This window comes from Hemicordylus capensis, chromosome 12 (assembly GCF_027244095.1).
Source record: "Hemicordylus capensis ecotype Gifberg chromosome 12, rHemCap1.1.pri, whole genome shotgun sequence".
In the NCBI taxonomy this organism is placed as follows: Eukaryota; Metazoa; Chordata; class Lepidosauria; order Squamata; family Cordylidae; genus Hemicordylus; species Hemicordylus capensis.
Window position 1 is genome coordinate 4993522 of NC_069668.1, and position 16386 is coordinate 5009907.

Consider the following 16386-nt stretch of genomic DNA (forward strand, 5'->3'; position numbering starts at 1 on the left):
ATCTTTCAGTATTTCCAATGCTTGAATTGTTACCCTACTGCATCTGTGAAAGAAACATCCTGGACATGTGTGAGCCCCTCTTTATCCTTGGAGTGGACATCAAAGTGGACACTGATCCAGCAGCTCTTCTGTGCACACGGAAATTCGAGTGCAGATAAATGATCTCCTTATGCACCTTCTTTGTCTTATAATAGAGAGCCCCTGTATTTATGGAGCTTCAGATGTGCATTAGAACCCCCTGATAGAAGGTAGCAGAGAGCCCCTGTGTATGTGGGTTTTCAGGTGTTCATTAGCACTCCCAGTAGAGAAGAGCAGGGAGCCCCTGTGTACGAGGAGTTTCAAATATTCATTAGAGCCCCAATAGAAAAGAGCAGGAAACTCCTAGGAACTAGCTCTGCTAGTTCATCTAGCCCAGTATTGCTTATTTTGACTGGCTTCAGCTCTCTAGTGTGCAGGCAGGAGTCTGAGCCCTACCTGAATATGTCAGGAATTGAACTCGCAACCTTCTGCAGGCAAAGCAGATGTTCTTTCACTGAGCTGTGGTCCTTCCCTAGTATATGTGGAGTTTCAGATGTGCATTAGAGCCCCCTGGAAGAAGAGAGCAGGGAACCCGTGTATATGGAGATTGAGATATGCATTAGAGCTCCTTGACAGAAAAGACAAGGGAGCCCCCCTGTGTTTGTGGAGCTTCAGATATCCATTAGAGTCCCAGGGAGCTTTGCCACAAACCCCATGGGGCAAATGAGTGACAGATGCAGTACATATTCACTAGAGCAATATAGTTCAAAAGAATGGAATAGAAAGAAAAGAGAGGGATTTTGTAGAACCAGAAAACCAAGGGCCAGTGTGGCAGAGGCCCATTTCCAATCTCCATTAGCCCATGAAACTGACCAGATAGCCTTGTGTCGGGATTATCACCCTTCTGCCTCCTGCTACATGAACAGGCTGGGGCTATTGCTCAGTCGCAGGGCATCGGCTTTGCAAGCAGAAGGACGCAGGTTCACTTCCTGGCAAGATCTCCTGCAGGGGCGTAGCTGGGGAGAGGGGGCCGTGTTCATCCCTCTCTCTGGCGGCCCCCCAGAGTGAGGGAGACAATGAAGAAAATAGGGAGGGATGGAGCTGGAGGGCCCTCGGGAGCTGGGGCCCCGTGTTCTTTGAACCCTTTCACTCAATTATAGCCACACCCTTGATCTCCTGGTAGAGCTGGGAGAGATTCCTGCCTGCAGCCTTGGAGAATCCTGCCTGGAACCACTGCCAGTCAGTGTAGGCAATACTTAGCTGGATGGCCTGATGGTTTGTCTTGGAAGAAGGCGGCTTCCTGTGTTCTTAGGAAGTCCCCCTTGTTGGGATCAGCTGCAGGGACCCTCCTCTCGGACCACCACCCACAGAAATTCAGTTGGCAAGCCCCTGAGACGAGATCTTGTAGGTGTTGGCACTGCAAGTGTGGAATTCTCTTTCCATGGACTTGAGCCTGCCCCCCACCTCTGCTTTCCATCCCTAGACAAAGACGTATTTGTTTCAGAAAGCTTCTAATACTGCTATGTAACATTTTAAGACCTGGCTTGTTTAGTGGCCGCTTACCCATTTTATTGTGTTTTTAATTTTACTACATCATCATCATTATCATCATCATCATTTGTATCTTTGCACATTTTTTGCTGTCTTGAAGAGGGCTGTAAAATAAAATGCAAAAATAGGGATAGCAATATACTGGGACAGGTATAAGGAAATAGGGGTTGTTTCTGGTAAGTAGAATCATTGAAAGTTAGAGCTGGAAGTGACCTTGGACATCTTCTAGAGCAACCCTCTGCACAGTGCAGGCAACTGCTGGCAGATGGCCAGCCAGCCTTGGAGTGTTTGCATTTGACTATTCGTTTGAAACAGAGATATAATGGTTTACCATCCTAACCCTTTCAATGGAAAATGATCGATGAGACGTAAAAGTGCTTAACTTTAACTCTCTTCCACATCCCCAATTTAAAAACATGATACCATTCAGTGTTTAAGAACAGCTACAACACTACGGTGCTTCCTAAAAACAGCCCGCACCGGACCCCAGGAAACCGCCCACAAGTCTAAACCAAATAGCCGCGGCGGATAGAAATAATTTTAAGCCTCCGTTCGAAACTCCAAACGGATTCCAATTTTTGTGAGCCTGAAATGTAACTGAGCTACACACATGCATTGTAAAAATGAATGGGGCGGGGGCTGCACAAGAGCGCACTGGAGACTGGAGAAGAGCTCCCTGGTGGATTGGGCCCACTGACTGAATGCAAGAAAGAAAAAGAAAAAAAGAGGGCTCTTTCCAGAGCAAAGAATGAAGCAGACCGCCGATGTTCTCTGAAGCTTGGCAAAGGCCTAAAATGGCCAAATTGAGACAGCAGCCTTAACTTAAACCTCCAGGGGGCAAAGCGTGTGTTTAACATATTTAACATCTGCCCTCTTATTCCTCCAAACACATAGCAATGCACGCGCCTGCAGTAGGAAGACAGGACAGGGACCATCTGCCTGGCTCTGAGAAGTGTAGGCTGCACTTTTACCATGTTCCAGGATTACCACAAATGGCAGAGGACAGATGCATTTACACCTACGTGGGCAACACCTTGAAGCAGCGCTGCAAGAGAAGAAGGCCCTCCGACCCTCTCTCTCTCTTTCTGTCTCTCTCTCTCTCTCTGGGAACAGCTGCTTGATGCTGGCAGTTGTGCTTCCGTCCTGAGAAAGGCGCACTTGAAACCAGCTGCATTTTGTCTCCTGTGCAATGGAGAGAAAAAAGAATCATCGTTTTCTCCCTCTGCTTACCTTTCCATTCTTGAATCTATAATTGACACTTGGGCAGTGCTGAATTTGAAAAGCAATATAACAGGGAAACATAGGATAATTCCGCGTTCCAGAGACACCTTACTTATGACTATGCACTTTAGTTTCTCCTAAGAGCGGTGATGTGTGTGTCTCTGTCTCTCTCTCTCTCTCACACACACACACACACACACACACACACACACATGCAACACACACACAGACACTAATGGCACAGCATCTTCATGGTGGTTTTATATAAACAAGCTGATCGGGCAAGTAGATAGGGCAAGGAAGGCATGGGTTCAATATCTTGCTGGACTTCAAAGCTCACCCTGCGTGCATGACCCATTCCAACGTGGGCGCACCCATCAATGTCTAGAAGGCAACCTGCTTCCCTCCCCTGGAGACACTGTGTGTGCACCCTACAGTTACTCGGGCAATGCTGGTGTTGCGTTCCGAGTGCCAGACGTCAAGAAGGCTGTAGACCAGTGCTCTTCATTGTAAGGCCCAAGCACCAGTCACAGCCCCATCACCCCGAAGTGTGGCTCCACCCCACGACTGATTGTTGATTGGGTCTGTGTGAAGCTTCCATCAAAGCTGAACACTTTCCACCATCCCCCTGGCATCACGTGGAGGCAATCATTCCCACCCTGGGCCATTTCCACTGGTACTTTGCCCAGTGGGACACAGTACCTGTGGAACTTCCTTAAAGGAAATGGAGCCCCTTTAAGCCCCTGCAACATCTTGGAAGGCGTGCACCAAGTGTTGGGAAGTGTAACCGCTCCCTTTGCTTTCCCTATCTCTTTGCTTTTCCTCCGTCTCTTTGAAAGGGCCCTCCCAGCACGGAGGAAAGCGCAGTCCTGGGCAGAGGTCAGCACAGTGGGAAGATGGCTCTCACATGGCAGGTTTCTTGCCATAGTGACCCCTGCCAGAAAAATAGTCAAGTTCACTGCTGTAGACAATTTGAGCAGGTTCATGGGAGAGCAAGCAAGATGGCGAGGCAGGGTTGCCAACTCCAGTTTCCTAGGAGAGTGCTTGGCCCTCCCTCTGTGGAGGTCTTGAACAACCCTCCGTGAGGATGCTCTTGTTTTGGATTTCCTACAATGAGCAGGAAGTTGGGCTCGGTGGCCTATGGTCCCCCCCCCAGCCCCACATCATTGGGATACTGTGGTCATGATGGATGAGGGACTCCCAAATCCCATCCAGCCCCCAGCTTCATCTGTGTGCAAGTTACCTGAGTTGGAGAGGAAGGAAAATGCCTCTGCCCATCCCTCCCCAGGAAGGAGAAAAGGGAATAATCCCAGTCGAATGTCTGCTGCTGCCCTGAACTTCTTGGAGGAAGGATGGGGCCACCTTACAAATGTTACTGTTGCTAGTGCTGCTATTGCTTTGCAAGCCTCAGATCTGTCATCTGCTACCTGGACAATTCCAGATGTTAAAATGGACTCTAGGGCAAAATCAGGTAGGCCCCATTTCAGTGGGGCCACAGCATGGAGGAAAGCCTCATGCCACATGGCAAATGACAGCCCCTTCCGTTTCCAAAGTGGGTTGCTGGGTTTGCTTTGCTGTTTCTGAGACCCAAGTCCAAAGTGGACAGGGAGTTGGCTCTTGGTTCCCAGCCCTGGGAAATGAAGGGTTGCCCGGCACAGGGATCGGACCCAGGGGCAGAGCTACCATTGAGCCAACAGGTTCAAAGAACTTGGGCCGGCCCCGCTTGGGCCGCCCCTCGCACCCCAGATGCCCCCGCGTCTGACATCAGATGTGTCCGACTTCAGACATGGGTGTGTGATTTAGCTCCCTAATGGGGCTGCTAACTCCGTTTAGGAGTTAAATTGGCCAGTGCAGCATTCGCAGCGCGGCTGAAGTGATTCTCCCTGCCTTTTAAAGGGAACGCAGAGCTGGCCGATTTAGCTCCCATGGGAGCTAAATGACACCCTCTGTGTCTGACATCAGATGCAGGGGCGGGGCTAGGGGGGCTGCAGCGGTGGCAGAACCCCAGCTGATCGGGCCGCTGGTCGGACCTTTGCCCAATTGTGCAAAAGTGTGGTTAGGATGAGGCTCCTCCGCTGTGGTGGAACTCCCTCCACTGCATTTGTGTTTGCAGGGTGGAAAAAGGAATGCAGAGAGCATAGACTTTTGATGTGGGATCAGGCAGAGATGTTATCATCTCTAACGTTTCCCTTCTCATGTATGATTTGTTCCTAAAATCGCTGACATCCGTTTGATCTCTTTGGGGACTTAATCCTTTCCAGGACCTATTAGTGGTGCAGAGGGGAGGAAAAATAAGAGCAATACCAGCTGAATAGGAAATAACAAAGAAAAACCAAAAACAAACCCTAGGAGAAAGAGGAAACCCCCCAAATTAAATTCCTTGATTTTAAATGCACGAAATAAACCAGAGCCAGCACGTTTATGGAAATTGTTTTCACAAATAATATTTTGGGACTGAGTTACGCTTTTTAATGTTATGATTTATGGATTCAGATTCCTTGCCTAGTTCTCTCCCAGGATTCTGGGTGGATGTAATCTAAAATACAGAAAGACATCACTCCTTTCCCTTACAACAGGATAGAACAAAGTGGATTTAAGGTTGAGGGAAAATACTTGTAATCTCTTTTCAAAACCTTTTAGCTGTATCAGATGCCTTGGCCACGAGGACTGGAACCTTATACCAAGTCAGACCCTTGGTCCATTTAGCTCAAGATTGTCTACACTGACTGGCAGCAGCTCTCCAAGGTTTTAGGCAGGAGTCTCTCCCAGCCCTACCTGGAGATACTGCCAGGGATTGAACTTGGGACCTTCTGCAGGCAAGGGCTCTCCCACTGAGCTGTGGGCCCATTCCATATAGGGAATATTTTACAGTGTTCACATGAAGTCACCCAGCTAAATGCAAGCCAAGGCAGACCCTGTAGAGCAGAGGGACCAATTCATGCTCACTACCATAATAAATAGTAAGCCACCTAATGGCACAGCGGGGAAATGCTTGACTAACAAGCAGAAGGTTGCCCGTTCAAATCCCCACTGGGATGTTTCCCATACTATGGGAAACACCTATATTGGACAGCAGTGATGCAGGAAAATGCTGAAAGGCATAATTTCATACTGCGTGGGAGGAGGCAATGGTCAACCCCTCCTGGGGCACCAGGAGCTGACATCGATTGGATGGCACATTTTACCTTTACCATAATAAATATTTATGTGGCTTAAAAGTGGAGGAGAATACTACTGACCTACCTTCTCATGCCGTTGTGAGGATGACTGAGATAACCTTTATGAATACTCACAAAGCTGTACACCATAATCCTATTCACGCTTATTCTGAAACCGAATAATGTATTCAAAACTGTGAGCTGGTTCACACATACCGTTTAACTGGATTTAATGCTAACTGGAATTAAAAATCCTGACTCTAATTTGCACTGCAGACATACAGAAAACAACCCCATTTAGCCTAACTGGAGTTGAAGGAGAGGGTAGCCCCTCTAAGCCTGAAATGTCAAGAGAAGATCCGAAACAGGCTGTGTCATGAAATAGTAGCTCTTTTCCTGAGTTTTGAGAACAGTTTGCAGGCTTGCTGGTAAATGATTCAGTTCAATGGGCTTCCTCTTAAGTAAGTGACAGTTCTCTCTCCCTGCCCTGGACTGCTCCGTTGCCTTGCAGTAAACAAATCGGATTGCACTGAAGTGAACAATTTAGTTCAGTGGGCTTCCTCTTAAGTAATAGTGCATTGGATTGCAGCTGTAGGATTGCAGACAGAGGCCCTTAACTGCTGTTAGAGAGAAGTCAGTGTTTGGGCATAATGTTTCGGTGGCATAACCGAAAACCGCCCTGAGCCATTTTGGAAGGGCGGTATATCCAATCAATCAATCAATCAGTCAATCAGTCAATAATAACTGCAGTTACTGGCAGCACACCATAGGAAAAATCTCGAGTACAAATTGGAGTTAGTCGGGGAAGACTGGAATTAACTTGGCTTAACAGCGGTTTTCCGCATTCGGGCATATTTCTGTTCGAACACTGTTAGCTTTAAATCCAGTTAAACTGTACGTATGAACCGGCTCTGTGTGATGCCCACTCTGGGTTTTAAACCAGTTGGTAACCAGTGGAGGATTCTCGTCAGTTGAACCAATTAATTGACTGAAGGTTACAGCCCTAAATAATAATTTTGATTTCCTTGAATCTGGTGGGGGGGGGGTTGGGTTTGGTTTTGCCCCAGAGAGTTTCGCATCCTCAAATCAATCCATTTTTTTTAAAAAAACCAAAAAAAAACCCTTCTCTTGGGCTGAAAATAGCAATAATCTGTTTGCTCTGGACAGTGAAGCCAGTGGCATTGGACAGCTCTGATGGTTGCTTCGGCGTGACATTGCTGTGTTATTGTCACCCAACCCCGCCATCTGGTGCTGTCGATTCAAGGAGAGGCTCTCTCGTAAAATTTTGTGCATTGTCCTTTCCTATTAATGCGCACAGAGCGATGCCCCGTGAAGCCGCTTGGGAAACGTGCTCAGCTTCTTGTCAGAAAGGGGATCCCAGGCACAACTACTTATGGCTGGCCCATTTCTGGGCATTTTCCACTAGACCTTTTGTGAACATTTGGCCTCCCTCCACCGACATTCTGTCTCGGAAAGCTAGGTTTAGGATGGGTTATGAACAGCCCCCTCCTCATTCCCACACAATTGCAGAGGCCAGAAAAAAGCTTAAAACTCTGAGGGCATCCTTTCCCTTTTAGGCCCCATCCACCAGGGCTGTTTGCAACCAGGGTTTTAAAAAAAAATTAAATCCTACACCCAGCCAATCAGGATTCTGTGTCAAGAAAAGTTGGATTCTCTACCCTTTGGACTGGAGGGGTGGATAAATAAATAAATAATGTAAATGGGGCAAATTAACATAGGAAACTGCCATATACTGAGCAAGACCATTGGCCCATCTAGCTCAGTATTGTCTACCCAGACGGGCAGCGGCTTCTCCAAGGTTGATCTCTCTCAGCCCTATCTTGGAGATTCTGCCAGGGAGGGAACTTAGAGCCTTCTGCTCTTCCCAGAGCAGCTACATCCCCTTAGTCTCCCATTCATATGCAACCAGGGCAGACCCTGCTTAGCTAAGGGGACAAGTCATGCTTGCTACCACAAGACCAGCTCTCCTCATTGTTTCTTTCCTTTTTTCTTTCCTTTTTCTTTTCTTTCACACAACTTTCATTTGGTCTTGCCAGTCTTGGGGGGCAAAGAGCAAATTGGGTCACTAAATGCCCAAACCCCTAAAAATTGCATTTGGCTTCAAAGAGATTTGCAGGTGTTGCCCACACAACAGCCTTTGGGGGGTAGGTTCGCCTTGGAGGCCATAATAACTGAGTCCAGGCTTCCTTAATAAATGAGGCTGGAGGCTAAATTGGAACCCAGCCCTCCCAGCAGCAAACTGGACATTTTGCTCTTTGTATCACGCTCAGGAGCGGATTGAGCTTTTTTCCGCCCATAGGCGAAAAGGATATTGCCGCCCTTTTACCTTAAACAAAAAAGGTCTGCCTTTTTAAAAACAAGGTAAAAGTGGGGGACTTCCTCCTCGCCTACTCCACGCTTGCAGCAGCAACCCACAGGGAGGGCAGGAAAATTTGCGGGGGGGGGCAACATTTGCTGCTCCTCAAATTTTGCCACCGTAGGCAGATGCCTACTCTGCTTCTCCGTTAATCCAGCACTGATCATGCCGGCTTCCACATCTTGCCTTTGGTCTGCTATGTTTAATTAAAAACAAGCCCCCTGGAGTTCAATTTCATCTGGTTAAATGTGGCTTTTCTTGATCTGTGCACGACTGTGTCTCCTGCCTTTTTCTCATCATGGAACTCCCGGGGACGGTCCTTTCATGAGGCGAGGTCAGGCTGTCACCTCAGGTGGCAGATTTGGGGTGCACCAGCAAGGCGCCGAGATGCCCCCACCCCCCACTGTCAGAGCAGCTCTTGGGGAACGATCTGACCCTTCCCAGAGCAGAGGAAGGCAGGGGAACCTGTGTGTGTTGTACTGAGGACTAACACTGTGGTCAGGTATCTAGATAGAGATTGTCTCTGTACATGGAGGTTCTATTTCACTGTTGGGGGTAATAAATAAGGTTCTTAAACCTTCGTCCTCTGTGAATTTGTCCAATCCTTTTCTTTTTTTTAAGCCATCTAAGCTAGGCGCAGTCACCATGCCATGTGGCCCTGAATAACCGCTTAATAACTTACTTTGATGTGGTAGGGGAAGATACTCTCTTTTTATCCTTTCTGAATCTACTGCCAGCAGCTTCATTGGGCTACCCAAGTTCGAGTTGCACGGGGTGGGGGACTAGTGGCTTCACCGTTATAGACCCTAGAGCGCTCTTAAAGGCAATGGCGTGCTGTCAAGTTTGTGTCGACTCCTGGCAACCACAGAGCCCTGTGGTTTTCTTTGGTAGAATACAGGAGGGGTTGGCCATTGCCTCCTCCCACACAGTATGAGACGATGATGCCTTTCAGCACCTTCCTAGATCGCTGCTGCCCGATAGAGGTGTTTCCCATAGTCTGGGGAACATACCAGCGGGGATTCGGACTGGCGACCTCTGGCTTGCTAGTCAAGTCATTTTCCTGCTGCTCCATTAGGTGGCTTAGAGCGCTCTTGGGACTCTCCTAAGCCCCAAGGACACTCTTGGCCAGGCCAAATGGCAGAGCGGAGGACACATGGAGGCAGCCTGGAGGCACCGTGAGGGATGCCTACACAACGTCCTACAGAACTCGAGATCCTTTCCCACATATCAGCTTCAGTGCTGTAGCGTACATTGCAGGGCATGGTGTGTCCGGGCAACTGGTGTCTACGAGCCTGTCCTATAGCACTGATTTACATTGGCAACATTTTGATTCCGGGGGGAGGCAGCCTTGGCTCTCCAGCTGTTGCTGAACTACAGTTCCCATCATCCCCTGCTGCAGTTAATTACGGCTGGGGATGATGGCAATTGTAGTTCCACAACAGCTGGAGAGAGCCAAGGTTGCCTACAGGCATAGTTCCATGTATCGTGTCCAAAGGGGCACATCCTCTCTGCCTCTCCTGTGTGTCATGCAACTTACCCTGTAGCCTGACATCACCCCACAGTGAGTTTCTCTTTCCCCACCCCACATCTTTGTCGGTTTGTTTGACCAATTTGTATCCTGCCCTTCCATCAGTCAGGTCTTCAAAGTGGCTTACGCATGTGCGTGAATAGCATTGTTTGCAGTCTTGACCAGGTGGGCTTCAGCACGTAGATCTTGCACCTCATAACAAAGGGACGGACTCCCACCCTTCATTGGATGTCTGCGCTGGAGGGCTGCAAAAGCTTGAGCTGCCTCCTCCCTCGCCAGTGTCAAGGGCAATTCTGGCCATTCTTGGCCTCTACAGCAGGGCAAATAACCCACCCTGGAAGGTCCCACCCCCCAGAAAATTTCCAGGAGCACTGCTGGCAATGATATCTTGGCTTCTGTTCTGTTGCTACCCCACAGTTCTTCCCATAGGCAGCTGGCTTGGCAGATAGTGAGTTTATGAATCCAGGGATAGAGAAACCTCTAACTTAGTCAGTCCTAGTTGTCATGGAGGAGGTAAACCAGTGTCTGGGCTCTACCCCTTCAGACTGCAGCTAGAAAGCAGCATGTCACACACAAGAGATCCAGCCAAGTTGTCTCTCAAAATTTTCTTCATGCAGGGAATTGTTTTGTACAAAGAACCATGCGACCATGTTGCACTGTTGTACCATCTTGGTGATGACTCGGTCCTAGCGATGTCAGGACGAGGGGAATTCGGACTTTGTGTTTCAGAGCAAGGGCCGGGGGGGGGGAACTCAAAAGGGGCTGCATTTCTCTATGGTGGCTGACTTTCTCTCTCGAAGTATTTCTGACCCTTTTGTTTCTTGGGGCAGCAGTTTGTCCAGCTTAATTTTTTTGAATGGCATGATTTTTACACTGTTGCTTGTCAATGAACTCTTCATCTAATTTCTGTGCATTTCCCCCCCTTTCCACGAAGACCTTACCTGTTTGGAGCAGGATGTTTTTCCATAAAAGCTCCGTGGTGAGTTCAGTTCAATCCCAGCATGCCTTCTAATTAATTTGCTGTACTCACTGGAAATTGCCATACATTGCTTTTTCTTTTTCTTTCTCTGTTTTTTTAAAAACTGCATGGGCAAGTGATTTCTTATACGGAAGTGATGCATGACTTAAGGCGGAATGGAGTGCGGGTCCACGTACAGAGTGCCACTGCAAACAGCAACCTCCTCTTCCATTTCCTCTTCCTCTCCCAGTAACCGACACACATCCCTTTAAATCAGGGTGGGAGGTGGGCTACCCAGATTTGCAGGATCATCTGAACTGGCTCGCAGCCGGGCTACCCAGCTTTTTACCGAGAGTGGAGGAGAGCAGAGCACGCACACGCACACACACACGTCATTTGGTTGTGAGAACCTGCACACTACTTGCCCTCTTGACACTTGACACGCCCTCTATGGCAGCCATTCATATGGCTGTCATATAGGAACCCATTGAGAGCTGTGCCTACAGTGGCCGCCGTCCATGGAGGCATCATCAGCTTTAAAAGCACGCTCCATGCTCCTGAAGCCAGGGCAGCTTTAGTAGGGCTGTCTCTGCCTCCTGCTCCATTGTGGCCAAGGGGAGGGCAGCTGCTGACGTCCTGAAGCTTTCCCCATCTGCTGGCAGGGGAGAAGGGGGTGCTGGGAAATGCATCCCGGCCACTGGATGACCTTCCAGTTTCAGCAGCGGACCTGCTGCCCGCCATAACTGTGCTGGCTGACTGATCTGGCGGAGCCCAACATTGGTGGGTGACCACTTGCCGCATGCAAGGAAGCATCTCACCTGGGCTGCTACCCACCTTGAGATGGTTGGGCGGACCAGCCTGTGGTTACAGAAACAATTGAGGTCACGTCACTGGAGGCGTTTCCTTCCACTGTCCCTCCTTGTGTGGCAGCCAATCATGTGGATCAGGGCAGGGAGTTGCAAGAAGTGGTGATGTGTCATGTCACCCATAGTGGCTAGTGAAGTGTTCGCCAGTGAAGCTGCTCCACCACAGTGCTGGTTGCAGAGCTGACCGCCACCTTGTGGCTGCTGAAGGTGGGCGTGGGAATTCTGCCCCTTCTCAGTCGCCATGCAGGGGCCACCAGAAGTTTCACCGAGCGAACTGCTTCCCCTGACTGCCGTTGCATGTTACTCTTATTATATTTTAAATAAATGAATGAATGAATGAACTACTGATTACTGGGAAAGGGGAGAGAGCTCAGCCCAGAGTTGCTGTTGACAAGAGCATTCCCGTTCCCGTCCTCACGGTTCGTTCTGCCCTTATCATTGTCAAGGCAGTGTTCTTTATTGTGCTCTATTGATGTGTTTGCACTAGGCATTTTTTGCAAGTCTTGGTTGGCCTCAGGCGGTGCACTGACCACTTTTCTGAGACTTGAAGGGGGCATGGTATTGTCTGTGTTACTCCTATTCATTTTTATGTTCCGGGTCAGCTCAAACGTCACGCAACCACTGTTACGCCTGGGTTCTGTGCAACATTCCCAATCCTTGTGAATCCATGTTCCCCCCATCCCTGTCCTGCATGAGCCCCCAAAGAATTCTACTTCCGAATGACATTAGAAACAAACCAGGATTGGTTGCGATGTCTGAACTGACCAACCATGGCTTCTTCTAACTAACCAACTTCCTTGAAATGAACCGAGATCTGAACCCGAGGTTTGAAGTGGGGGGTGGGGTTTCAGATCTCGGTTCGTTTCAAAGGAATTGAGACTGGCGAAAAGGCCTCCTTTGGAGTGGCACCCCAAGTTTGTGGCATGCCCTCTCTCTGTTTCTGTACATCTGGCCCCTACACTCATCTTCCTGTTTCATCAAACAAAGCTGCTTTTATTTTTCTAAGATTTTAATGCAGAACCGATGCTTGTCGATGCTTTATCCTATTGGGTTTGGGTGTGTGTGTGTTTTGCTGCTCCTAGATCCTTAAACTTTTAATGTAATAGATTTTATCAGGCACTGCATGTTTTAAATTTTTGTAAGCCGCCTCAGGCTCTTTGTGGAGAGGCAGGATTTAAAAAAAAACAAAACCCCCCTGCATAAATCAAATGGATACTTTGGGTGAAATAGGTTTATGCTTGTGGCAGCCATCAAATCACAGTTCCTAGTCAACCTGCGATAACGTCTGGCCTGAGCCAAGATTAAAAGCTCTAGATTAAAGTGAGGAATATATGAAATGGAATAGACCTTAACTCATTGTATATGCTCGCACAAGAGTCTCTTGTGGTCCGTTTGATGCTGTGGTTATAGTGCCCTCAAGAAAATGAACCTTTGTTTGCTTATGCAGCAATTGGAAGGATTTTCTTGTTGTTGTTTTTAAATAACTCCTTGGGAGGGGTGGTGCTTTTAAAAAAAAAAAAAAAGTCTGCATGCTGTTTTCATTAAGGTCTTAATGAGACCTAAAATTATGTCAGCAAAATTGAGCGTAGATTTGTCAGCTCAGTTAGCCTGTGTGGAGTAAAGAAGGCCCTGTAATTATTTTTAGTGGTTGATTTTAAATGTGTGTTTTTAAAAAAAATCTCTACAGAGGAATTTGAAATGTGCCTTACTTTGTGGGACTCTAATTAATGATTTGCCAAAGATATGTTTGCGGAGGACTCTGAGTGAGCAGTAAAAGAAATGCCTTAATCCACTGGGAAATTCTCTTGCATAAGCTCCAGTTCAGTGAACGGGAGCTGTACAAGACAAGAGCAGAGCTCTTGCAGAGAATGCACTGGTCTCATGGGAAATGTTTGCATGGGAAAAGTTAGCTGGTGGGTTGTGCAGTGCAGAAGCCTTTTAAAACGCTATACTTGGTGTGCAGATACATTTTGCAGGGATGGGGTGGGTGGGTATGGACAGCTCCTGTTTAATGCTAACCATGTCCATATCACATGCAGAATATTGTCTCTGTGTGTATTCCGCAATTCTGGTGGAGTCAAATAAACCCCTAGTAAGTTCTATTAGGCACAGATTGTTATTAATTATTATCCCTTTAAAAATCCCCACAAGTTTCTAGCCCTTATGAATGGAATAAATAAAAAAACACCGGGTCTGGTCAGATCACTGATCCATCCAGCCCAACATTGCTTACTCTGACGGATAACCGCTCTCCAGGTCCTTAGGTCGGGGGTCTTTCCCTGCCTTGCCACCAGAGATTCCTGTAAGTGGCCGGGATTGAACTTGGGATCTTCTGCACGCAGAACTTGTGTTCTGTCACCAAGGCCCGGCCTACATAGGCAGCAGAGCAGAATGAGGTGGTTGAATCTTCAGATGTCCCCATAACCTGCGCTACTACAGCCTGCGAGGGCGTCTATCACAGTTTTGAATGTGTCCCTGCATGAAAAGAAGAACTCCTTGCAGATGCAGATGAAGCCAGGAGGACATCAGGAAGAAAGGGGCTAGCCCAGTCCGCTTTCCTCAGCCAGCTGAGCAAAGAGGCACCTTTTAAAGTGGCGATTCTCTTGAGATTAGCAGGGGGAGAGCAACTGTCCCTATGCAACCCCAGGCCAGCATTCCTCTAGTGGTGGTTGCTAGTGCCTACCTTCTGTTTCTTTTTTTATTGGGAGCCCTTGGAGGACACAGAGCCCTCTTACGTATTGGTTTGTTTTTCTGTGTAACCCACTTTGAGAACTTGTGTTGAAAAGCAGGAAATAAATATTTGTGGTAGTAGCATTAGTAGCAGCAGCAGCAGCAGCAGCAGCAGCAGCCATTTCTACCTGCAGGGAAGATTACTTTTTTTTTTTTTTGAGGGGGTAGTGATAATCCTTAACTGTAATACGAAAGGATTCAATTCATTCTAGCCCCTCACCCACAGGCGTAAATTGTGAATTCAACCCCCAGCTGTCAAAAATTCATGTCGGTCATACATACAGGCACATTTAATCGGAGTACCCGGGTTGTTTGTGGCTTCCCGTCAATGGCTTCCCATATGGAGGCAAACCTGGATTTGTCATTGCATAGTGTGTGAATCAGCACTTAAATCCCATTGAGATTAGTGGGTTGGAGTGCTTCAGCCTGGTACTTGAACACCTGTGAATTCCACTGGTGTTTTGCCAAGTCGATGTTTATGAAGTCATATGTCATAGACCCTTTTGGCCTAATAAGTGTTTATTTCATGTACTGAAGGCAGTGGGATCCTGTTTTCTATAGTTCTTTAAAAAAAATCAGACAATACAAATATTCAGTCCATTGAATTTTGGTTTATGGATGTGCAGGCCATTGGGAGGCAAAGAAAATTAGCTCCCACCCACCTTTTGCCATCACGTGATTTTTTTTTGGCTTTGCTTTATTAGTTCACAAAGCTTGACAATATACCCCTTTGCACTTGTTGGGGGCTTGATTTATCGTTTCCAAGTCGGCATTCAACAATTTCAGTTACGCGAAACGGGAATTTTCCAAAAGTGTAACCATATCCATCAATATGGCAACCAATCTGACTTGCTTCATACACACACACACACACACACACACACACACACACATATATAAAAAATATGGAAGGGGGTAATTTGAATAGGAATACATTAATGAATACTCCAGAGTAACGTTACGGTTGGCCGGCCAGGAGTGGTGGCAGGAGCTCGTACGTGTAGCATTATTAAAGATTCCAACCTTATAAAACTTTCCAATATGGATTTGATGACATTGGCTCAGGATATCCTTCCCCCACTGCCCCGCTTGCCAAATATGTTTAAAGTAAATATAATATACCCGGTTTCTCCCCTCTCCCCTTTCCCACTTAAGTCTAACTGCAAGAGTAATGTTTTACGGGGCTGCCTCTTTCTGTCTACAAAACATCGTTTTTAAGCTGAAAATGTTTTGGCACAGGAAGCCAGGGCTTCAGTGTGTGCCGGAGAAGACGTTTGTTTTAAAGACATGGTGTAAATAGAACATACTTTATTGCGTTTCCTTGAAAGCCGTTTATACTTGCATGGTGAAAAATCATAATTCTGTTGGGCATCCAGGGCTTGGGAAGAGACGATAGAAGTGACCTTTCTGCTTATTATTGGTTGGTTCCCAGTTAATTCTGCAAGAGATGCAAAGAAACTCACAGTGGAGTTCATGCTCTTTTTGGCTTTACATCGCGTTAGGGTGTGCTTCCCACCTTAAGTGGCGCAGCAGGGAAATGCCTGACTACCAAGCAGAAGGTTGCCAGTTCGAATCCCCGTTGCTACTATATTGGGCAGCAGCGATCTAGGAAGATGGTGAAAGACATCATCTCATACTGCGCGGGAGGAGGCCATGGTAAACCTCCTGTATTCTACCAAAGAATACCACAGGGCTCTGTGGGCGCCAGGAGTCGAAATTGACTCAATGGCACACTTTACTTTATTAGGGTGTGCTTGCATCTTCCTTAGGACACAGAACATAGAAGCATAAATATATGCCTTATACCAAGTCAGATCCTTGGTCCACCTAGCTTGGAATTGTGTACACAGACTGGCAGCGGCTCTCCAAGGTTTCAGGCAGGAGTCCATGAGACACGGTGATGTGGAGAATTTTGGATTTTGTTAATAGTGGCAGAGGAAATGGCAGAGGTCTGATCCTCCTGCATAGTAGTCCATGTT

At 47.5% G+C, this 16386-nt stretch overlaps 1 protein-coding gene across 18 annotated transcripts in view; it reads left to right on the forward strand.

Annotated features, from left to right (window-relative positions):
- Positions 1–16386, forward strand: part of BCAS3 (BCAS3 microtubule associated cell migration factor) — a 535871-nt gene that overhangs the window by 219758 nt on the left and 299727 nt on the right. For 16 of the 18 annotated variants that reach the window (XR_008311725.1, XR_008311724.1, XR_008311723.1 and 13 more), the window contains one exon: positions 10788–10832. The exons of the other annotated variants lie outside the window; for them this stretch is intronic. Coding sequence is in view for 13 of the 16 variants with exons in the window: in XM_053274524.1 (XP_053130499.1) it covers positions 10788–10832 (45 nt within the window). In the remaining 3 variants the exon portion in view is untranslated. The remainder of the gene's footprint in view (positions 1–10787; positions 10833–16386) is intronic. 18 annotated transcript variants of the gene reach the window in all.